This window comes from Rhinolophus sinicus, linkage group LG11, assembly GCF_036562045.2.
Source record: "Rhinolophus sinicus isolate RSC01 linkage group LG11, ASM3656204v1, whole genome shotgun sequence".
In the NCBI taxonomy this organism is placed as follows: domain Eukaryota; kingdom Metazoa; phylum Chordata; class Mammalia; order Chiroptera; family Rhinolophidae; genus Rhinolophus; species Rhinolophus sinicus.
The window spans coordinates 17,750,874-17,776,512 of NC_133760.1; the positions used below are offsets into that span (position 1 = coordinate 17,750,874).

At 45.6% G+C, this 25,639-nt stretch overlaps 1 protein-coding gene across 9 annotated transcripts in view; it reads right to left on the bottom strand.

The window, feature by feature from the left end:
• The window catches only part of BANP (BTG3 associated nuclear protein), a 117,783-nt gene that overhangs the window by 22,827 nt on the left and 69,317 nt on the right, over positions 1-25,639 (bottom strand). For 6 of the 9 annotated variants that reach the window (XM_019742735.2, XM_019742727.2, XM_019742730.2 and 3 more), the window contains 4 exons: positions 21,297-21,464; positions 16,619-16,749; positions 14,885-14,956; positions 11,865-11,903 (listed from right to left, as the gene is read on the bottom strand). In XM_019742735.2, the coding sequence (XP_019598294.1) occupies positions 11,865-11,903; positions 14,885-14,956; positions 16,619-16,749; positions 21,297-21,464 (410 nt within the window). The remainder of the gene's footprint in view (positions 1-11,864; positions 11,904-14,884; positions 14,957-16,618; positions 16,750-21,296; positions 21,465-25,639) is intronic. The other 3 variants (XM_019742736.2, XM_019742733.2, XM_074314467.1) reach the window with 1 other exon arrangement.

Here is a 25,639-nt window from a genome sequence, read left to right on the forward strand (position 1 = left end):
TGCTACAGATAAAGGCAGGCTGTGCACACACACAAAACACACCCCCTACACACACACATCCTATACAAACACACAAGCCCTATGTACATACACTATACACATACGCCGCACACAAACTCCCCTTATATATACACACCCCCTATACACATGTCCCACACACACCCCCTCCACACACACAAACCCCTTTTGCTCACCCACTCCAAAAAAGTCCTACACATCAAATGCTAGCTACTTCCCATCTCTTTTAAGCTTTTTCCCAGCTGGGTTTAGAAGGCCTCGTTTCATGGAAAAAATTCTGAAAGCTACTGAAATTTACTTTGAAGCAAAGTATAAGGAGGGACACAAATGCCAATGAACTCAAAAGAGGTTTAAAAGTTTAAAGAATGCCAACGCTTAACAACTGTCACCCCAATAAACCTTAATTAAAAGAAAAACAAATGCCAAAGCTGTTGTTAGCTGGATATTAGTAACGTTCTCTCACAGATACACAATGAGAATAACCTGGATTTATCACTATGCTGCTTAACTTGGTTTACTATACCCGGGTGTATTCAAATGGACACTTTGGTCTACGTTGCTCAAGCAGTAGTTCGCCGTAATCAGAAATGTCTGGACGCTGATGGTAACCATTTTGAGCACCTCTTGTAATTGCAGAAGTCAAACGTGACTTGTATTCATCTTTTGTTATCAGTATACACTGAGTATTACAATTTTAATATAGTTTTCCTTTCTTAAAACGTTTTTTGGGCACCCTCTGCATATGTATTTTGTGTGTGTGTGTGTGTGTGTGTGTGTGTGTGTGTGTGTCGTGTATTATTACAAAGATGGGCTTACCAGAACACACACAAAATCTCCCTGGTTACCAAGTGATCTGACATTGTTGAGCCTATAGACATTTAAGAACTTTTTCATATACATCATAGGTGATATTAGCTACCACTGGGGCGGGGGTACCTATCAATATCAAAATATCCATCTAGTGGAAACAGTACTAAACCATTTCATGATTCATGATCTAAGCAGCAGCATGACTAAAGCCCAAGACTTGAGAGATTTCCCAGGTGGCTAGAAATCTCTCAAATGTAGAGGAATAACTGACCCCGATTTGAATGTTTCAAGACATAATATTGCCTAGCAACAGAGTTTATTACAAAGTGAGTATTCAAATCTTACTAAGTCTCAGTCTACTAGATCCAAATTCCACACTGCGCATGTAGCCTGTACCTGGAAGCAGCCCTGTGCACGGTTCTGCCCCACACCTGAGGGCCTCCTGCACGCACAATGTAACAAGGCAGGAAACAGCTCCCACGGATTTGTCCCTTACTTTTCTTGTATATTTTCATAGCTTTGGTGACCTCACCCCCCAAAAAATTCCTAAGAGCTGGGCAAAGGAAGCACTGTCATTTCCGTCAAAACAGAAAGAGGTAGAGAAGGAAATGAGAAGGAAAGACAGATTAGGCCACAGCTCATGACAAACAACTCACTCGATTCCTCGGTGGTGATGGTGGTGGTGACAATGGCAGTGATGGTGGTGGTGGTGACAGCGGTTGTGCTGCCTCGGTGATGGTGGTGGTGGGGTGGTGGTGGTGGCAGTGATGATGGTGGAAACGGTGGTAGCAGTAGAGAACTGGCGCCAGTTTGGCCCTTCAGGAGTCATCAGATGAGTTGGGTTCTGGATCCCTCCCTGACTTCCCCTCCTTCCACAGTCCTGGAACAGCTACTACCTACTGTCCTCGTGTGTAAAAGGGGAGTAACACTCACCTAATTCCTGAACTTACCTCATTTCCTCTACAGAATTCTACCAAAGAAGTTACGACGTAGGACAAAGCACGTGACCAGATCCGGAAAGGGACATCTGAGTCACTGCAGGCAGGCAACTAGCTCCCTGCGATGCTTTGGAAGGGAAGGCATAGTTTAGTATCTGAAGGTAATTTTATATGATGGGGAACCTTGATACATTACATCTAGGCTAAAAGAACCCCTGATGTGTTCTTCTTGGTTGTGTTTTGATCTTTATTAGCAACTTAGTATTAACTAAAACAAAGAATGCACTAGCACACTCTCAGGAACGGGTGCCTGTCCTTGGGTGTTGAAGAGCTCAGTAAACAGAGAGCAGCCTCAGACATGGTACTCCAAGAGGAATTTGAGGTCAGCCACCAGAAGCTGCCAATTACCGTATTTCCCTGAAAATAAGCCTTAGCCAGACAATCAGCTCTAATGTGTCTTTTGGAGCAAAAATTAATATAAGACCCGGTATTATATTATATTATACATTTTATATTATATTATATTATATTATATTATATTATATTATATTATATTATATTATATTATATTATATTATATTATATTATATTATATTATATATTATACCCGGTCTTATATTATAGTAAAATAAGACAGGGTCTTATATTAATTTTTGCTCCAAAAGATGCATTAGAGTTGAATGTCTGGCTAGGTCTTATTTTCAAGGGAACACAGTATCCAAAAACAGACTGTTTTTGGAGCATTATTTCTTAGTCACATGAATAAATGTTCAGGTCTTTGCTTTATTTTCTTAGACTCCCCAAAGAAATAAGATGAATGGAATGCAAAAGATATCTCGGAAATAGTATAAATCTATATTTTAAAAATCTAAATTTTTTAAATGGAAAAAAGAAAATGTTATGACTCTTTTAACAGTTCAATAATTAACAATGTATAATTATGAAAATGCATCTGACTTTATCATTAGCAAAGCTGCCTCAACAAAGCACAGAATTAATCAATCACGTAAACGTTCTCAATGTGAATTTTATGCCACACAGGTGGGTGGGCAGGTGTCTGCCTGAGGTCATGACACTGGCATTGACAGACTCACCTCCAACCCAACAGCCTGAACAGAAAAGGTTATGTCTGGGGGTTCTAGCACGTGATTCACCCAATAAATGACTATGTGGAAACATATCCGTCCTTGTAACTGCAGCGGTACCTTGCCTTAGCGTCACCGAACTGCGGGCCCACGCTTCCTGTGGGCCTCTTGTGTGCTTGGCCCTGTGGTCCGTGCCTGAGTGAAACCAGGACTCCCGTGCAGCCCACGCTTCCTGCATGCCTCCCAGGCACTCAGGCAGGACACAGGCCCTGCATATGGCACGGGCCCTGCCTAAAGAGCTCAGAGTCGAGCCACAGCATGGATGCTGAGAGATGCCGTATCCCTCCTTGCAGGCAACCTCGTCCCTCATCCTTCCCAATTCAAGATACTGGCACGTATGTCCCATACTGTACTGGAAACATGGTTACCACGGGGGTTTGCAGGGCCCACAGCCTCCGCTCTTGAATGCCAGTTATATCCCCTCCTGGAACACTGCCACGTGGGGGAGCCTGCACAAAGGAGAACCACGGGCTCAGGTGGACAGCCCAGCTGAGACACTGGCCATGGATCAGCACGCTTCAGCCCCAGGAGTGAGCCCCCAGGCAGGGCAGCCCGCTAAGCCTCCAGATGACCCCAGGCGATCCCAGGGACACCACTTGGAGCAGAACCACCACCCGAGGAGCCCAATAAACTCAGAGTCATGAAAGATAATGAAAGGTCCTCATCTTCAGCCCTAAGCTTTGGGGTGATTTGTTAATACACCAAGCAGTAACTGAAACAAGAGTGACAAACTGGTTGTGTAGGGAAGTGTCCTTGTGCTTATAAGTTCTATGATAAAGTTTTTGGTGTTTGCAACTTACTACCAAATAATAGAACACACACACACACACACACACACACACACACACACACACAGTACTTACTTATACAAATGTATGGATTTCTGGTTGTTTGTACTTTCATACAATTGAATCGTGCGTGACTCACTGACTGGTTTTTGAATTTAGGCAGTTTTAGAACTAGAATCCTCTGTACTGCAATACCAACACGAATTAATAATGTCTGCGATTTGTATGGACACGCTAACTTCTTATTCAATCATCGTTCCCACTTACATGACTAAGTGGAGACAAACCACTTATGTGGTTTCACTAGAAACACAAAATGCTCAAAGCAATCATCAAGAGTCGATGTCGCAAAGGCAGAACACACACTAAATGCGAGTGCCTTGTCTGTGTTTAACTGCATTTATTCCAGTTGATCGTGCCTGAAATATCCGAATTAACCCAACAGCGAAGGACTCACATCCTTGTTAATGAGACTGAAATGCTCAGCTGGCAAAGGACTGGAAACCAAGCCCACATGCCCGCTCTCTCCTAAAGAATGTTCTTAATTTGTTGAGTTATTACATTATGCTCTAATTAAAACAACATATTTTCTATGCCTTATGCAATCTAACCCCCCAAGAAAACAATTATCTTTGGAGAACACAGAGAGGAAAAAAAATACAGCCTTTTCGATTCAGTTCACTTAAATGAGTTACAGGAGATGTCTGGTTTTGATATGAAGTCATGTGGCTGAGAGCTTCATGTCACCGAGCGTGTGACCTCAGAGCACTCTTGCTTCCACTGTGGTGCCAAAGCTGGGCCCGTCTCCTGTGTTGACTCCACAAAACCCGCTGCTGAGGCACACATCACAGGTTCAAAACCATTATCTCCCCAACTGGTCAGGCAGATGTAAACTTTAGTACTTTATACTTGCATGTCACAATTTGTTTTGTGGAAGCCAATTTGATACTGGGAATCTTTTCAGAAAAAAAGTCCTTTCTTTTTGGCTGCTTCTTTCCTCCACTACTCAAATTTAACCTCTCCGCATAATCTCTCTACTTCCATGTTTAATTCTATAATTGTAATGCAATCTCCTAGACTGAGCCAGATTGTTTAGTTATTTCTCCAACTGATTAGATACTTCTGAAAATTATTTTGAGTTGGCTAAGTGTTCAATCACAACAAAATAATCACATCTAAACCATGTACGTCTTGCTATCTAAACTTTGTGTATCCCATGATTCCCTGTAAGCACTTGGCAATTTTTACCCCAAATTCCCCATTCAAACTGAAAAACTGTTATAAAAACCTCGCAGTCAACTGTTAGAGTTGCACGTGATTTCTGAGAGGTTGGCGTGAGCTGTGATTACATCTGAGCTTGCCCTATTGTCTTGGCTCCAGTGGTTTAAAAGTATCGGCTGTCAGCTTCCCTACACTTGCCTAAGTGTTAGCCCCTGAAGCCCAGAGTTTGCTTCTGCCAACACCTGGGGGCACTGCGAAATTGGTTCAAATTTAGATTAATATCTTTAAAATTATTTCGTTATAGTACCTAGTCCCAGCCATGTAAAGAGACAGCATATTCACACCCAACATTTTAGTGAACTACTGCAACGTGCACAAAACACACCAGCAACAAGTTCATGAATCACTATCAAGTTAGGTCATTGGTGCTTTAAAGGCTTTGACTTAAGCAGAAATCCTCTGTGGACATAAAAAAGAGTTGTGAGAGTGTTTTAGTGGTATCTGGGAAAAGGTGTGAGTTTGGGATGGGCTGGAACGTACTGTCATTGTTCCCACTTAGACATCCGACTAGAAAGCCCCCAAGCCCTTAAGTCTTGCTGTCCAGTGCATTTTAGGAAGAGCCGGGATCTGAAGAGTGCGGATGCCTCACTAGGGCCAAACTCTGACTCACACGCACGAGTGCTTCCCTTTGATCTCTAACAAGGGCTCACAGAACAGAGACGCACACTACACTCTATTCCACCAGACCCCACCATGCGCAGGCTTTGCTGTCCGGAGCCAGCTTTACCTGTCCCACAGGTGAGGCGGGATGAGTGAAGAGTGGGACTGAGAGTAACCCCAGGCTCTGTGTATCCCCCATCCCCGCTCATTCTCTGAGGGGAATCCTGCCTATTTTCCACATCTCACCTGAAAAAGTTCTTCTGGCAAATCATCGCAAGATATGAGCGCACCCGGCTAACCAGACACCTTCCTGAGCTCACCTGGTGAGTGAAGGGGCCCTGGACTCCAGCTCCGGGTGCTGATCTGCTGTACTATGTGGGGATTGGGGGTGGCAGGCCCCACTTCTGAGGCTCATCCAAATCTTAAACCTTGAAAGGGGTTTCAGAGATACTCTGGTTTCCCAGGAAGAGTGTGACTTTCAAGTAACATGGCCTGTCCACCAAGCGCCTTGGGCTCCTGTTCTCTGGGCCGACGGAGGCAGGAAGCACACACGACTGTCAGCCCACGCCACAGGCCTCTGCTTCCTAGAACATGTACTCACAGCAAAGGCGCCCAGGACAAAAAGTGAACGTTTCCTCTCCTCCGTAATGGCATCGTTTCGCTTGACTCCTCACTTTCCCCTAAAGAACAGCCAGTGTCGCAAGGAGCTGAACCATCAGGCCGGCGTAGCACTGGAAGTAATGAGGCTCCTGGATGGCAAGATGCAAACCGCTGAGTGACAGAAGCCGAGACTTTATGGGCTATGGCCGAAGAAGTTCCAGTAAAAAAAGACAAACACTGTGTTACTGGAACACTAAGCACCATTAATCGGAATTTAAGGGTTACTCCCAAAACCTTTTTAACCACATCATTCTTAATCAATGCTCAAAACTGGGCCAGGTTGTAATCCTGTATTATTCATTTAAAAGGTCTTCAAAAATGACTTGCCAAGGTTAAAATGTCCATATAACTTTACAAGGATTTTCTATGTACGAAAAAGCAAGGTCAAGAAAACACGGTCACCAAAGTTAGCCCAAACCGAACTCTGTGCCTTGGCCTTCCCACTAACGTGGATGCTCTGAGGACTGGTCTGTTCCTGCTCGGCCACACTTGGCTTCCTGGTTCAGGGAAAGGAGCACGCTCACTGCAACACATGAAAAGGCTGCCTTGACCAAGATGGTCATTCTCCCTAATGAATGTTTGGTAAGAAATGTGACTGGAAGTTTTCTCCATGGAATTAGGATAAGCGTCCACAGCCTTTTTCCATCCCAGCGTCCGGCGCTGTGTTACTCGCCAGGCAGGCCCAAACCTTGGCAGCACCGTGAAACATAATCTGGGATTTTCAATAACACCAACATAATGCCTCCTGCCATCCAAGATTCCACGTGGTAACAGTTCCCTAACATGACTAAAACATGTTTATATTACGTTTGGCATTTAACAAATAATTTTAATTCATTTTAAATAGCTAAGTTCTAATCTAAATTGTTTCACAGTGATGAGGCTCAGAGGATCTGCTTTCTCTGAAAGGCTCATTCATGGCTATAATTTTAACAAGGAAGGGAACATTTTCTAACTAATGCTTTAAGTATACGAGTATAGCTTTCTAAATAATGTCTCCAAAAATCTCTCTCTCTCTCTCTCTCTCTCTCACACACACACACACACACACACACACACACACACAATAAAACTAAAGGAATGTTCTCTGCCAGACTCTACATCAAGAATTTCTAAGGGTCACAGCGCAGGGACATCACTCGAGAACAGAACAGACCTTACTTTGAGTGTGGAAAGTAAAAACTTCTTCCTTCAGAGTCCATTCACCACTCTCATGCCTTGCCTGCAGGGGCAGTCTCCGAGGGTTGGGACAAATGCACCCACTTTCTCAGAGAGGCAGCTGAGCGGACAATGAGCATCTATCAAGTGCCACCCAAATGCCAGGCTGAGCACTGGGCAGCCTTCTGCTCTTGATGAAGGCACAACTTCCTGAAGCAGGTCTCCTTTCAGTGACGAGGAAACCCAAGCAAAAGAAGTGAAGTCTCTGCCCTAAGACGACACACTCACGGAGTGGCAGCACCGAGGCAAGACTTAGATCCCGGTTACAACCCTCCCACCCACCCAGCTCTCTTCCAAACCACATCCCACCCAAAGCTGGGCCTAACTTCGTGGCCAAAGCAAAGGTCTCAGGAGGCAGCACCATGGGAGTGCACAGATGCAGGTGTGGCCAGCGGGGCAAGAGCCCTGGACAGGTGCTTTACCTCTCACTGCTGACCTACTGGGGGTGGGAGGAGCCCCACAACCCTAACTTTCTCTGACAGAGAGTAAGTGGGAGATTCAGGTGCATTAGGTCCAACATGGCTGCAGGCCCCCATGGAGAAAAGCCTCTCTGTTGCTGGCGGAGGCTGGCTCAACATCCCAGGCTGTTCCCAGCAGGGCCTCCCAGAACAGAGCAGCTGCAACTGACCCTCTGGGACAGGGCTCCTTCTCTCCCTCACCTTCTTTACAAGGACAACATGAAGGCACACGATAAATGACTTAATTTAAAAATACTCACTAAGAAAGGACAGTAGTATGTAGTAGTTAGTAGTAAGAAATCGCCTACACTCCACTAGTACCTATGGTCACAGTGGGGACAAGAGAAATCAGCACAGTTTGAATTTGTTGAATAACGTGACTTTCAACACCAAGAACCATCTGGAACAAAGCCAGAGACACGTGTGAATAGCTAAAGGACCAGCCTCAGGCCCGTGCATCTTTCTCCAGAGTCCACGACCAGAATTAGTGACAGCATCTTAATTTCAGCCCTAACAAATCTGGCCACCTGGCTTTCCCCCAAAACAGCAGATTAGATGCAGGATGAGGAATGACCACTACATGAAGATGGGCATGGCCGAAAGCGGAAGGAAAAGAAGAGGAAACATGCACGCCCGACGTGGTTCAGGGCTGCCTCAAGCCTGCTCACCACTCCCTGAGTGCGGATTCCAGCTAAGCCTCCAGTTCTCTGGGGGTCTGCAAGTTGTTCGTCTTTCCAGATCCTTCCTTCTCACATTTGAGAAGCACTGGGCACTGCTGTAAAGTACCAGGCACTCTCACGGGACCCACAGCAGACCTGCCAGGTGCCACATCCCCGCATGGGCGGGGACTAGAGTCCTCTGCTATTTAATTTGAAGAAAATGTATGATTCAGAAAGTATAGTCCACTGTCAGAACCATGTTACAGGATTATGTAAATGCAGTATAATAAACTCCACATGACAGGAAGACATCAGATCTCCCTGCTGGAAACGAAGTTTGCTGCGGACTTGACCTTACAAATCCCACCACAGGCAGCTGCAGTCAGCACACCGCACGCTTCCTTCCCCTCTCCTGCCTGGTAACAAAGGGAGAGGTACTTTCACAGAACCTGCGCACTGACTGAGAAAACACTCCGCCAACACAAGCAAGACTAGCAACACGTATCTTAGAAGTAGAAAAAAGAAAACCCAGGATAAACATGACCCTAACATGGAACAGAAGTGAGAAGAGGCTTGCCAACGCCCAGCATCAGGAAGGGAGACTCCTGGGCCATCAGCCCGTGTCATGTTTAGCTGCTCCGTAAGGATTCCCAGTGTTGCCGCATAGTCAACTTTAAATGGCACTTACACGTACTGAATAAGAATTTAACATGAAGCTGATGAGAGGGTCAGTAAACCTCTGAGCTCAAAAAGATAGATGTAATTTTGCACACGAGTATATTATGCAATTTTTACGTAATTTTTCAATTACGTCAATAATACATTTTTTTGCGGGCTTCTATAATTCAGGAGGATTTTCTGTTCCCCAGAGTCATGGCAGCCATTCAACACCTTCCCCCCATAAAACTGGAGAGTAGCTGTCGGAATGTTACGTGAGGGAAGATTCAGGGGCTGCATGTGGATGAAGGCGAAAGAGCCCTAGGACCCCCGGGACTGTCCTCTCATGGGCATGGGAAAGAGAGGAGGCAGGGAGGGAAGGGGAAGGGCAGGGAGATGGAGAGCAGAGGCGGAGGTGGCAGGGGCAGGGCGGGGCGATGACACGGCAGACACCCCTGCCTGCAGCAGGCTGCGCTTCTTAGCCAGTCCTATCGGTGACATCCAGTTGAGTGGGGTGTTCTGCATCTTGCGAAACACCCTTCTGTGTCACAAGTACACGGTCAATGTAGAAAACAAGGCTGTGATGAGCTGGGTAACTTAACAGGAACAAGAACTGGACCGATGACAAAATACAAAAAACGATTTCCAAAGGAAAACAAGAAAGGATTCGCTAAAACAGATTTAACAGAAAAAGGGGGCTTCCTACGAACAGAAGGTACCAAATACTAAAATTCCTCTGGCCACCATCAGCGTTAGTCCTGCCTTGAAGTTCTGTCCTTAACTGAAGGTCCCACAAATGTGACCCATGATGAGAATCAGGTAGAGGTGGGAAGGCAGCAAGAGATTTTATAGGTGACTAATAAATTATTATGTGTGTAACACAGAAAAGTAGATGGTGCAGTAGTTCTATTTATTTTGTAGCAAGGTTGCTAAGAGTCCGTGGGAACCTGGAGGAAGACGCGCCTGCCCAGACGTGAATCAGTGGTAAATCAGGGCTGCTCGCGTGGAACAGGCCGATGAGGCACGAACGTGAACATAAGCAAGGCAGCAGCAGCTGGTGAGTGTGAAGAAGGGGCGAGCACAGAAAGCACTCTTGTTTGGGAAATTTCCAGAAGGTGGCTCTTGCGAAGTAAACTCTAGGAGTCCCTCCTGAGTTGAAAACTGTGGCTGGAGCTCCTGTGCCTGCCGTACCTGTCCACAAAAGTTGGGTTCTCCGCCTGCATGACTTATTAGGGATGGTGTTGTCTCTAACCATACACAGTGACACCATATGAAACCCCGACTAATTTCAAAGTCTCCAGTGGAATTTTGCTCAGGAATAGAAACACAAACAAACAGGAAAATCAAAGGTAATAGACTTACTTTGCTCATAAATTAAAGTTGAGCAACATTTTAATCAGGATAAAATTTCACTCCCAGGACAAATACAAACCACTAAACTGTCAAAAACAAAGAGATAAACTGCTGCTGGTGACCGGTCCTCTCCTGCCCCAGCTGGGACATCTCTTGTCTGACCGAGTGAAGTATCAGAGAAAAGCTGCTGAAAACCGATTTCTATTGGGCCTGGCCCAATAGCTCAAAGAAACAACTATGGGTTTTTCACATTTTGCGTTTCTTTGGCTTCTTGGCTCTTCCAAGGCAGTTATATTTGTATATTAATATTGCTTCAGGACTCTGATGAAAACCTCATGTGTATGTTCAAGATGAAACTTTCGAACTAAGAAACTCCCATTTAAACAAATGCTTTAAGGTCTGTCGCAATTCTCCCAAGGCGCCCTGAGGGTTCAACAGAAAATCCAAGGGATGTAACTATCCTCTCGCTTCCCAGGCCAGCGACACACATTCTCCACAGCCCATTCATGGCAGACATCAGGCTCTCGCTGATGACAATGGGAATGCACACAGGAGTTGCAAAGGAAGTGTGCACTTGGTTTTGAGAGTAACAAGTATTATTACCTTGACAGTAAATGGACTCGGTGTTTATGGTTCATAAGTTATGTGTTATAAAAATGGGAGATCATCCAGACTCTAGTTCATAATTATTCAGAGGTTACAAATGAAACTTGAATGGAAACTTGTCAAAAGGACACGTAAATTTTAATCCTCGAATTCACCAGCAATTTCACTTGATCTTAGAAAGCAAATCACTCCCTGGAAACCCTCACAGTTGGCACACTTCACTTTGTGAAGACAATTCATATTGAGTGTGTTCAATGACTGTTTCAGTTACTTGTCTGAATTTAGAAAACAGGCAGTGGCTGGAGTTTGTCAGTAATACCCACAAACAAACCTACCATATTCTGATATATGAGTATAGCTACTGTACAAACACGGTCATTGACAATATTCATGCAAACTTACAGAAAACGGTGATCAGCAAATGGGGGTGTTTCATCTGGAAGGCAAAGAGCTACCTGAACCCCCAAAAAGAAGCCGATGTAGCCCAGAGCGCTGCAGTCCACATGTCCTCGTCCTTCAGGACGTCCTTGGCCACCAGGAATACAGCCAACATTTCCCCAGGGCTAACACTGTTCCACCCTCTTCCTCCTCGCTCCTTCCCTGTGGCAATGCAACGTCTAATGATCCACGACAGCAAGCAGACACAAAGTGAAGGCAGGTGAGGAGCACTTACCTGCCCATCCTGTCCCACGTGGTGTATCTGTAGATTGCCCTGCAAAATGGATGAAAAAAAAGAGAGATCAAGCACAAAAAGGACTTCAAGACACAATGAGACAGAGATAGGATCTTCCCCACGCCATTTGTGAATAAACAGCAAAACCATTAACATCAATTCTACAAAAACTCAACCCTTGTAGCAAGCAATAGGACCCCCCAAACAAAATACTTAACCTGAATTTACAGGTACTATTTTTCCTTATAAAAACAAACTCAAAAAAATCATTGTAACCCCCCCCATCCTGACCCCAAATGAAAATGTCATTTTCTTCTTTTTATATTGAAACAAGTTTAGACTTACAAGAAGAACCAAAAGTGGTATTGAGAGGACCCGTGTAACATTATCACAACCAGCAAATTGACAGGACACAAAGCAATTAACTAGACCACGGGCCTAGTAGGATCTCACAAGTTGGAAATTCATTTTCACTTGTTTAAAAAATAATAATAATTGCTTTAAGTCTGGTAGGTTCTGCTAAATGTCTCTTTGCAGATATCCTCATTTTGACAAAACAATAACTTAATTTTTAAATGAACAAGGTAAGATTTCATTGTGATAAGAAGACAATTGCATATTATAACTTATGACAAAGGAACCATTAGTATTCTCAGCAATTTCTTCTAATTCATTGCATTCAATTCCTAATGGAAACAAAAAATACTGGATTATATACACAAGAGGGATTCAGTTATGAAAACTGAAAAAATAAAAGAGCAAAATTGATTAAAAAATTGAAATTCAAGAAGCATTCTAATGACTTTTTGGCAAAAACAACATAAAAGCAAATGTATGCTGATTTTCCCTTTTACTATTACATCAGTTTTCCTTCCTTTCCAATGGCTACCAGCAAATCAAGCATTCTGATCATGTGTGCCTTCCAAAACGACACCTTTAAATTGTTAGTTTGGCCTTAACTTGTCTGTGCCTTTCCAAATGAAGCCTCCCTGCCCCTCAACAAGACATCCCATAGCCTGCCGGTCTCCTGCTCCACTCTTCACATCTCCTGTACAACCCATGTGAGGGTGAGCCCACAGATTCCTCTCCCATCACCGTCAAGCTCCTTAACTTTCACAGTCAGGACTTCCAGGACCATCTCCAAGTTCACTGTTTGCTGCTCTCCTTCCTCAGATCGATGCTGCAGCCCCACCAGCGGGCTTTCTCCCCTTCACTTGTTTGGCCACATGCCAATTGGTGAAGTAAGTATTCCTATGAATGAATCAATCCCCCCACTTGACCAGGCATCTTATTTTTCCACACAATGGAATTCACTCAGCCAGGTATGCTCGTTCTCCCCTCGGCTCATCTCTCCCCTTTGCACGCCGGGCCCACTGATAAGCCTGTGGGATCCAAATGAAAGCAATTCCCTCCTAAAGCACCCTGGATCCCCTCTCCCACCAGTCTCGTGTTCTCTGCACCAGTGAATGCACGTCACTTGTGGCCTTCCTGGCACAATCAGCTCCTGTACGCTGTCAGGAGCCTCTAACTCACATTTCAACACAGCAGCAACAGCCAGCACAGCGAACTGCACGAAACGGCAGCTCAGCAAGCATCTCATACACGAGTCAGTGAGCAAATTACGGCCCCCTCCACCTTAGCCCCCTAGGTTCTGGGAACTAAAAAGTCAAAAGGGCACTAAGATCTTATCTACTTCCTAGGTTGCTGCTAGAATACGAGGAGAAATGTCCACAAAGCAGCTCTGAAAAGCCATCAGGCACCACTAAACTAGTCAAACACTTCCCTGGAGAGCTTCTCCTGAAAGGCTCTTTGACGATTCAGGATTTGCACAATCACTGCTGGGTCTGTAGCTGCTTTCGCAATTGGTGTGTGAGGAAACCCGACACCCGTGTAACAACACACCACAGTGCAGCTCAGGCACAAAGCTGCTACTATCTCCACAGCCTAGAAATAAGTATGTTCTTCAGCTCCCGGCCCACACTGCAAGGGGTACGCCGTCCCACACCACGCTTGGTCAGTAGCGCACATGTGCACTGCTCTGCGTCCACGGGACAAGGTCAGAGGAGGTCAAGTGCACTGAGTCTGCTGGCACTACCCTGTGCCACAGGAGACAGTCAACAATGTCCTGCAACAGATGGCCATCAACCACCTGTGACCCGCACAGGAAAGCTTGAAAGAGAAGGTCCACCTGAGGGGCTCACAGAACACCAGCAACGTGACCAGCTGGCCTCATCCTCCAACAATTCAGACGGCCCACTGGACCTTCACACACCGACCACCTGCAGTAGCTGATGCGCACGAAGAACAGCCCTCGTATAGCTGGGAGGATGCCCTGCATTCTATCCTGATCATGGATGAGAATTCATGAAACGTGGAATGCCAAAGCCCTGACACCCTGACCAGAAGCTTGGCTCTCGTGAACTTAAGGCAGCTGAGGCAATCCTAGAAGCGGCATGTGTGTGGAGAGCCGGTCAAGCTGCGCTGAAAGCTCACAGGACGTGCACGCGCTATCTCACCAGATTCCCCGCCTCCCCACAAAACGGGCATTGGTCCCACAGGGCAGAGACGGAGCTGAGGCTCGTGGAGGTGAGAACACGTGCAGTCACAGGGGCAGAGCCTCCCCTCCTGCCCTTCCCATGCTAGCATGCCGGGGAGCTCCCCAGGTGGGAGAGCAGGGCTGGAGCTGTGCTGGGAGGTAGGTCTACATCTCAGGTGGGAAGATGGGAAGCAGCACGGGAAGGGAGAAAGGGGGTGTTCAGAGGGCAGCTCCAGCCAGGAGCAAAATCCTCTACGAAGCAAGTATTTACAAAGAAAACCAGATGGGCCACACAGATAAGCTGGCAGTACAAGGGCAAGAGGACAGGCAGGGCCTGGAGTTTGTGCCCAAGGAAATGAGAGTCCATGGCTGGACGTCCATGGTGTCTGGGGACTGCCACTTGTCCACCTCATTTGACAAAGATCAGAGTGTGGGGAGCCCGGCACAGGGAGGGCCTGCGGCAGCACTGGCGGTCGCCACTCACCTCGCTGTCCTGCGTGATCTGCACCTGCTCCCCCTGAGGCACCTGGGCGATGTGGAGGTGACCCTGTGGGATCCGCAGAGAGAGAAGACAACAAGAAGCATCAGAAGAAAATCAAAACCAGAGGAAACAAGAAACGCTTTCTGAAACTTCTGTTCTTTATTATCTGCTCACAATTCAAGAAAAGACAGTATGTGCAGGGGATAAGCCACTTAATAGGCTCTTGAAACGAATCGTTTAGTACGGAACACCTACAGAACATTTTGCAGTAATCCTTAAAGGAGCGATGAGGCCTAGGAAAAATCTATTAAGTCTTTAAATGTTACTAAACAAGCAAATTTCAGAATGTGAAGGACACATAGAAAAGGAAAAGAAATTTTCCAGAATATCAGAATTAAAAAAATACATATCATACTATCAACTCAGAGGGACCTGAAACCTCATGGAACTGCCAGGCAGGGTCTGGGAGTGCTGGGTGGCTACACGGGGGTGTGGGGTTGCGGGGAGGGCAGTTGTGCATCTACACTGAAGACAGGTCAGGCAATTTTTTTTTAATCAAAGAAACACTTACATGACTACGTAAACAGCTAAACACTAATAAATGTGGCTTCCCCCCCCCAAAAAAAAACCCGAAAGCACCCAACTACAACGCAGTTATATTTGTAGATACAGGCAGACAATTAATTCCTATAAACCTTAACTTTGCTCAATGAAATGAATATCTATGGTCTTATTTAACATTCTAGCTTAATAAAAATGGACCTTAAACTATTGTAGAATTTTCTATTGCTTTCATTTTACTATGTCTATGTGAACCCGGTATCTAAGTTATCTATTCTGGAATTCTTTCACAGACTTTCTTACTAATAAGATAAGAGTAATTGCCTTTGTGACTGTCCATTAAACAAAGAACTCACTATTCATAACTGCTTCATCTCCGTAGGAAAAAGAAAATGTCCATTTAACAGTCCTCATAGCACTTTCTGGAAGCCCACCCCTTTCTAGGCCGTGTGCTCAGAGCAACATCAAACAGAGGCCGCCCTGCAATGGGAATCAGGGTTCCAGGAGAAAGCCCTGCGATGCAGGTGTACAGCGAGAGGCTGGGTGTGACTCAAACATCACCAGGCCCCCGGGGCACGCTGAAAATGTCCTGTTCCCTAGCAAAGTTCCTGCCCCCGAGACCTCGGCCACAGGATCCATGAAGGCTCTGGAGGCATTCCGCCCTGGGCCGGCACCACGAGGGGCAGGACGACGAGGCTGTGTGGGTTCACCACTCAGCTAACGGTCCACACAGGCTGAGTGCAGGACCCACAATCCAAAGGAAATGCTACGCAGTAACTAAGGCCACCAGCTTTTGCCACTGACCCCAGAAGGAAAGTCCCTTTTCTTCCCCCTTTACACAGGTGCCCGTGTTTCCGAAATGAGGAAGTATCTCTGACGCCTCCCAGGAGGACGGGCAGCAGCAGGGTCCCTTAGAGCTGACAGTGACCACCAGGTGCAGCAAAGCAGGGAGGCCACGAAGGGCCCATGACAATGACACCGTCACCTGGTACCCACCCTCATTATGAAATGTAAGAGCCCCCACCCCTAACTACTTCTACTCTAAGGTGGCACTCCTCCCTCATCCCAGGCTATCCACGTGATCCAGAAACCCACAGAGAGCCCATCTCGCTGCTCCCCAGAGCTCCCTCCCTGCCGCGCCCTCCCTCCAATTCATTCCGGCAGAAGGGTACATACTACTTGGACCTGTCCGTCCTCTCCAATCTGGTGGATCTGGACCTGCTGGGCATTGGCCAGGGCGTAGTGCAGGGCCTGCGGCTGGGGCTGGGGCATCTCACTGGCGGGCGGTGGTGTGGTCATGATGCTCTCTGTGGGGAAACAGACGGCGCTAAGAGCAGCCGGCAGACGAGCCGCACCTGCACACCTCTGGCTGCCTTCTCTTCCCCGACCCCAGACTCCCACAGAAGAGGAAAGGAAGTTCTTCATCCCAAGACCTGAGTCAACGTGTCCCAATGGAGAGCACGGCATTTGTAGAGCTCATTAGTAATAAGCATTAGATAATGCAGATTTCTGACCTGTAGACAGAAGGAAGCTAAAAAATTGACTATTCACCAACACAAATGATTCTCATCTACTCATTTAAATGAATTTCCTCAGGATGTATTGACAAAATGAAAAATAGGACTAAACTGATATTAAATTATTTTAGAACAGCAATTAAGTAATATGTGTCCTTGGATAATTTAACTACAGAAAAAAGCTCTGCCCATGCATTTAAAGATACACTTCCAATAAAATTTCACTTTCTATGTTTAATCCAAAATGAGATACATTTGTTTTGATGTTGTGTATTAATTTTAATTGTAATGATATCTCAATCAGAAGAATTTTCTTAAACACTAAGGGCTCAGAAAAAACATTTTAATTTTTACATATTTTTGTTGTAGAGAATTAGGATGGATTTATCAATAAAAAACTTTTAAACAGAAAAACATTATTATATTAGAATGAAATTCTGTGAGAGAAGGGGAATAGTAATATAGATGCAAGAAGAAAAGATGTAAAATGTCTGATAACCGAAGGAAAACTTTTCATGCATTTTTTAAATAATTTAATGGTGGGCATCAAATTGATATGATATACAGATTCTACTGCAAACATTTTTAAAAGTAAACTATAGCAATGTGTCAGAAATTACATCCTTTTAAATTATTTCCAAGTATCATGAAAAATTATAGGTGCCAACATTTTAAAATATCACCTTAAAAATATGCAAGGAAAAACACTTTCTCAAACTTCTTTAACAGGGTACCAAAACATTGAAAATCCATTCTGCTAGTTAATAAGGCCTATATAACTAAATACATTGCCAGACAATTTCTGCTCCAACGTTAAGAAAAAATCAACTGATATTGCTGGTTTTCAAAAATATAACCAAGAAGAATCACAGTCCCCAGGATTCTAAAAAAACTGTAGGAGATATGACTTACGGGTCTGATGTAAGTGGTTTCCCAACCTGAGATTCAAATGATTGAATTTACCGTTTAAATTTAGCTCCCTATATTTATATATGAAGACCAGTTAAAATCCATGTTTTATAATTTATACTGAAATCAAACTCCAGTGTGAAAATGTACACTAGTGACTTGTGATCAAGAACAGACCAAGATTTACAGCAAGTGACCAGAGAAGAGGCCGAGGGACAGTGCTGAGGTGGACCTGGACCACACCGCCTACTGGAAGAGAGTGAAACACAAGGGGTGCACACCCAACGAGCCTCCACCCTTCCCCCGCCTGACCCTTTTCTGCATCCAGGGGAAAAACAGCTGCACAAACAGATTTGCATGCAGTGGGGCTGTCAAGAGATGGTTCTCTGCAACACTAACATATTGGGCACTAAATAGCCGCCCACCTAAGGTCTTCAACTCACCAATGAGACCTGTGTGAAAAAACAGTGAACTGCATTTTAAACAATAAAATGTAGCCACCTTAAACTCCAGCACCTATCAAGTTTATAGTGTTGCCAGATAGGAGAGTGCAATACAAATGTTTTAATAAATTGATTTTTTTTTAAATCTGTTGAAACTAGTGGTTTTACCGGTTGTGTTCAAATTGGCAGTACTAACCTTGGCTAAAAATCTCATTTATACCATTTATTTGGAAGTTTATTTCTTGTCTGCTGATAATTCAAAAGGAAACAAGACATCCCCAACTGGAATTGCTACCCATTCCAAATGAATGGAATCCTGGCTTTATTACATTTACTGGATTATTTCTGCCACCAGAATACCCTTAAATAACAGATGCTAGGCAAAGAGTATGCATAAAAGACAATGACAAAAATCCCAGAAGTCCCTTTAACTAACCATCTATTTTTTGCTTTACCTAATTTTAGCCATGTATGCAGTATATTAAAATAAAGAACAATTAAATCACCAGCTTTGACAAAGCTAGGTACTTTTTACAAAGTTTGTTAAAAGAAGAATACGTTCTGTGTTTCTCTGAAAACTTGTTCGATTCCAGCACTGGCGAGGAGGCAGCCCTCGGACCAGGAAACCTCCGGCCTCTAGCAAACGATGCAGGAAGGCAGCACGTGGCAGCGTTTATGAATAGGAGCGTGAGACTAAATATCGTAACTCAGAAGAAACTCATTCTTCATTCTCTCTAGACAAATAAACACCTAAAGGCTGAGGGAATATAATTATGCTCATCTCCCTCTAGTGGTTTTTTTTTTTTTTTAAAGCCCTACCTTGAATGCCACCCTCCTCCTTCCCCACCCATGGCTGGGTTTGCTGCCCTCCAAACACCTGGCACAGAGACCGAGGTCGAGGCAGCAGTGCTCTTATGTGTACAACAGTATCCATCTCCCGAGAGCTGACCACACAGGAAAACGAGGACGGCCCTGCGCCTGGGCACAAGTGCGCACGCACCTGAGTGGACAGCTCGTCACTCAGGCCGTGAAAGGTGCTGCTGATTCTGTTCTTCTTCCAAAGTCACCTGGGGTCAGCCAGCTGATGAGGTTTCTCAGACAGAGGCTATTCCAACTGATACATCCTGAGACACTGAGCTCACGGTCCCAGAGCTGAGCCTGCCAGGGGACACAGGCACTACAGACCTGCTCACACAGCAGCTATTCACCACCCACGAGAGGCCAGCAGCACCCAAGAGGCATGTGCACCCACAGCATCTTAGAGGAAAGGCTGACATGTTTATAAACAAAGAAACAAAGTAAATGAAAACAATGCAACTACCATGAAACTGAATTATCATCATCCAATTGAAAGAAACACTAATAACTGGAAAAGAAACAAACACTAAAGTAAGCATAAAAAAGAAATTATGAAATCACCAGCCATACAGCAGAGATCAGATGTGAGAGGGAGGTAAAGACCACCTGAGTCTCTAGTCACAAGGTCAGAAGCATTTAAAGGTTGGCAGCCCAACAACCCAACCACGACTTAAGGGACTCAACACCTCGCCACTCACGTGTGGTCTAGAATAGCTAGAGGCACCACTCGGCACTTGTTCAAAATGCAGAGTTTTGGGCTCTGCCCAGATGTACTAAATCACGATCTGAATATAACACGATTCCAAGGAGCCTGCCTGCACATCAGCGTGGAGAAGCACCTCCAGACAGGGGGACACCATGTCCACAGCAATCCCTCCCATGGGGAAACCTCTCAAATTAGACGATTCCTCCTTGTGCGTCTGGAACACACACTGAGTGCTGACCGTGTGTCCAACCCTGGGTTAGGCCATGTAGACCCCAGGGTAAAGAGGACAAAACCCCAGCCAGGTGGAAACTTGCCTTCCTGAACCTCCGTCCCTACGCTAATCTCTCAGGCCCACAAAGCCAGTCTAATTCTTCAAGGAGCCACGTTAGCATGCCCCACAATTGCAACCTCTTTTAGTTCTCAAGACAGAATTCCTAACTGTAAGACCAAGGCCTCGATTTCTCACTAAGAGAGTCTTAGCACAGGCCATTCACACAGCACTGCTGGGAGCCCGACTTGTGTGGCCCACATGGGCTGGCCGCCTCCCATCTTCAGGAATCGCTGGCAAGTTAAGGCAAAGTATCTGGTAACTACCAAAACAACGGGGAGGAAACCGCTTCCTGAGGTCTGGTTCAGGGAGAACAAAGCCCTCCGAGGACTCCAGGTAACCTGGTCTGTCAACGCAGTGTCTCTAGAACAGGAGTTCCGGCCGACCCCACCCACTGCTGCCCCTGAATCCTGACCCCAATCCCAATCAAGGCTCGAGTTCCAAGTCACTACCCAGGGAGCCACTGTGGGAGTTTAAAAAAACACACAAAACGTTTGTTAAAATATTTTGAGATGTCTTGGGAAAAAGCCATATTCAAGTCATACTGTCATTCCTCGTGAACATTTTCCTACAACGCCTGAAAGAAAAGGCATAGAGAATTTTTTCCCATTATCCTGCAGGTAAGTCTAACTCAGGCCCTAAACTCGAAACAGTAATAAAGAGTGCTCACCCCTAAGCCTTCATCTGTGGTTACCACACAAATAAGGACAACAATGTGGTAAATAACGACCGTAGGCAGAGGGAGGAAGTGAAGGAGCTGCTGGGCACAGCGCCTGCCGTGGTCCTGACGGAACCTGTCCTTCTGCCTCAGCACCCAGGTGGCATCAGGGTGCGGTGGCCCTGGTCTACATGCCCTCTTTACTGCCACAGGGTGCCCCGAGCGGGTCTGGCCGAGGCTCCCCACCTGCCATGTTAGCAGGGCTCCCTAGATAACTGACACCGCATGTGTGTGCACAAGGTTAAAGCTGCAATCACTGAATCCCGAGTGGCAGCTGTAGATTCTGCAGGCGGGAGGCCTCACTCGAGACTGCCCCCACCCCCACCCCACCAAGTCCCGCGATGCAAACTGCCCGGGATGCTCTCCACAGCGTACCTGATGCACTGTACGAGGATGAGGACGGCGTTCTCCGAGAAAAGCTCTTGACGGCCAGGCTCTGACCTCGCTGTTTCCGCCGCCAGGCTGTCCGGCATTTGGAGTCAATGCTCTGTTTGATTCGGTACCAGTCTGATTCCGTGATGCCAAATTTATAGAAGAGGTGACCTGGAAGCACACATCCCAGACAAAAGCCCCATGAGATGAAGTCCTGCCTCTTGAACCCCGGCTTTTTGGGAGCAACTTGGACACAAAAATGTGATTGGAGCTGAAAGCCTCCCCTACAGGCATGCCGGCTATACGGTACAAATTCTTTTCATTTATTTAGTTTTCACATTATTCTGACTGGATCCACCCACACCAGATGGAAATAAGGCAACAAGCTAGGTGCTGAGGGCGCACACGAGCGCCCAGACGCTGCACACGCAAACTCTCCTCTGCATGCTAACGTCACAGAATGCACTCAACGTCCTGGACGTCGAGAATAAAATCAAGGTCTCAACGATTTTATCAGAACTGCGCTTCCACACTCCAGCTCATAGTCCTCTGTTCATTCATGTCTGCCTGGCTGTCTCCTTCCCTTCTTTCAAGTCTTGGCTCAAATTAAACCTCAATAATCCTACCCTTAACCAGTCCATTGAACCCCAAGCTCCCTCCTACCTCCATCTCCGTCCTGGCTCGCTAAAATTTTAGAGAATGTATATATTTATTGCATTTACTCTTTGTTTCTGTCACAGACACAGGAATCTTTTGTTTTGTTCACCCGTGTGTGCCCAGAACCCGGAATATCCAGGCGCATGGTAGATGCTTCAGCATTTATTGACTAAATGGTGATTGTGATCCATCTTGAGACATTCTCCCATTGCTACTTGGGTCTGAGGCTGGCTTACGTAACTCTTGGTGCCTTTCCACGTGCCTCCTGGATCAGAACGGAAACTCCCTGAGGACAGAAGCGACTTGTATTCCCGAGAGCCCCACAACCAGGAGGACAGGCTAGCCACAGAGGTGGGTGCGTGTCACTCACAGTACTCCCGTGGCTTGTCTCCCGCTCAGCAGGACATCCTATTGGCACCCACATTTGTTAGCCATTTAAATTATAGAGTGCTCTCAACACATGACTGAATGGCATCCAGAGACACCCCACCTTATCAACAATGAGGAAACTGGGGGTCAGGGAGGCCACTGAGGAGTGGGCGGCAAATGGAGACCCCTCACTGCCAGCCCCACCTCTTTGTGCTAAATCAACAGAAAGTAATGGTCATGAACGTGGGAACCGCAAGAAACACTCCTCATCAGTGTGACCTCCTCTCTAGCTGGCTTATGACACTTCACTACTTAGTGGGGAAAAAAATGGATAAAATTCAAAAATTGAATAATAAAAAGATTAAGCTAAAAAAACTTCCTGTTTTGACTACTTACAGCATTGAGTTTGGACCATCTCCTGAGAATTCACTTGATGTCCAACTCCTAAATGCTGTTCCTATCAAGACCAAAACTACTACAAATAATTAAAACAAAGGAAGTATTTGTTTTTTTAAGTACTATATTAAGTATCAAAAGTTCCTTTTGTCTTGGAAAGACATTTCTAGATTTTTTTCTATGAGCACATGCTTAAGACATCTTTGACTCTAAATATTGACAACCAAAATTTCTGAGATCTAGACAGAAAAAGAAATCGGGTTAAGGAGAGGTAGGCTTTATAGGATCGGAAAGAACAAAAACCGAAGGTAGCGTCAGCAGCACTTTGTAATTCTCATGCACAAAAGGAAATACATAAATGAAGTGGCAACTCTTTGCTTCTTGGTTTTCAGGTCATCTCTAAAATAAACACAGAATCATGAATCGATATTTACTAAACGTTCACTACATGCTGGGTATGTCTTTAGGTGCAGGGGGTCGCCTCACAAAGTTCTGGACTAGTGACCAATTTTAGTGACAAGAGAAACCAACTACCAGCTGTAGTTACAGGAGAATCCGACTGTTAACTGTAGTTGTACAGTTACAGGAGAACTCAAGTACTGACTGTAATTACAATACAACTCACTGACTACCGTGTTTCCCTGAAAATAAGACCAGGTCTTATATTAAGGTTTGCTCCAAAAGACGCAATTAGGGCTTATGTTCAGGGGATGTCATCCTGAAAAATCATGCTAGGGCTTATTTTCCAGTTAGGTCTTATTTTCGGGAAAACACGGTATAATTACAGGAGAACCAAACATTAGAACTACAGTTATATAGTTATAAGAGAACCTAACTCCTGACTGTGGTTAAAGAAAACTACTAACTACAGTTATATATTAATAGTTCTATATTAATAGAACCCAATCACAGACTAAAGTCACAGGAGAACGGGACTATCAGAACTACAATTATATAGTTACAGGAGAACCCAACTACTGGCTACAGTTGCAGAGAAGCCCAAATACAACTGTGGTCTCCAAAACAGGAAAAGAAACAGCCATCATACACCGTATCAAGATATCTTATTAGGTACATGCTTCAATAAAGAGAAACATTCTACAAACCATCTTCTTCTCCTCGTATCTTCACCCACAAGGAAAAAATCTTCCAAATGCCTCTAGGGATTAATGAAATTATATATAAAATTTTAAAAACTTAAAGACTATATATAAGACACACACGGGTATATAAATATAAGAAATGAGCAAAAACATTAACATGTAAATTCAACTTTGTAAAAACCAACTTGCCAGTTCAAAACCTGGCTTACATTCTTTGAAGAAAAAAATTTACATTCATGTAGTTATACATTATCCATTTTTGAATTCTCTTAAGACATATTACATAATTCCTTCCAACAGAGACTCAAGACTCCAAATGGATGGCAAATGCCACCCTGAGGACTGCCAAGAAAAACTAACTAATGAATCACAAATGTTCCCCTGCTGAGCGCGTCCTAGGGGGAAGGAAGGGGGTCGACCCGATGGGGCAGGAGTGGAGTCAGCTCTGCCCTCAGAAACCCCATGTCGGGCATCCACAGGGCAGCTCCAAGGAGAAGCGCTGATGGCAGAGGGTGGGGGCCTCCTGATCGCACGGCTGCCTGGCACTGCTGCTCTGACTTTTCCAAAAGCATTCTTCCTTGGCATTTAACTGGTATTTCACATTTGTTGAAGCAGTTTATCTCTTAAGTTATTATATGCTCATAAGAAAACCTCATGAAATAAGAATGTCATTACCCTCACTTCAGTTCCAAGTTGAATTATCAGTTAGGAGTGAGACATGGCTTTAAAATTCAGGCCTCCCAGAGCCCACCCAAGTGGAGAAATGGTCGCAGCGTAAACCCCAGGAGCACCTCACTCTGCCCCTCAACAGCACCCAGGAGCCCCACTGGGGGACACTCAGGAGACCAGGAAGAAGATGACGTCAGATCTCACACTGTAGCCTCTGCTCGCATGACTCCCCTCAGCTAGGCTGTCACCCTGGCTGCCCTGCGTAGGAGACAGTGCAACTTCAAGGCCATTTCCGGTACATGGCCCAGTGCACAGGGTCTCTGGGAAGCTGTGGGGCCATCTTATCTGGAGGGTGAGCCACTTAGCCCTCTGAAGCGTCTTTGTGGGAGAGCTGTGCAGCAGGCAAAGCCCCTGGGCCACCCCAAAAGAACGGCCCCTGCGAGCTTGTCCCTGTCTTTCCTGGCAAGTAGTCTGGCCACCACCTAAAGATCTGAAAAGAGTCCGTCACTGTTAACCACGTTCCCACTTTCCAGAACACCCATGGTTTACACTGGTGGTTCAAATCACAAAACCAGATTCCCAGCTCTCAAATAATGAGCCCCACAGAGGGGCTGAGACACACTGTGGGAAAAAGGAACATAGGAAATCAAGTGAACAGAGAGCATAATCTCGCATCCTTGGTGGGTGGCATGGGGCTTATCAGTCACAAAGGAATGAAAAACACTGTCACTGCTAATGTAATCTCAAATTCAAGGAGAAAGCGAAGCAGAAAGCTTAGTGCCAGCAACTTATTTCTTAAAATTACAGTCCTGACTTGATAGTGACTGGCCTAGAAAAACAACAGAAATCTTCAGCCCTCCGAATCAGGGGAACTAGCCCATGTGCTCTCTCATGCTGGGGGGGGCCCGCACCCCACACACCATGTTTGTCCAGCGGGTCCCAGCCTGAGGACCAGGTTAGCCCCTTCTCCCCAAGCAGCGGTGATCCCGACTGAAGATAAGCACAGTGGAGTGACACCACCCCTCGAGCCATCAGGGAGTCCACGGCGACCTGTGAGTAAGGTCCCCACTGTTCTGCATCTCACAGGCCCCTTCTCACCACCAACCCACACAGACCAAAGCTTCCTCCCAACTTTCCAAACAGGTGCCTTGG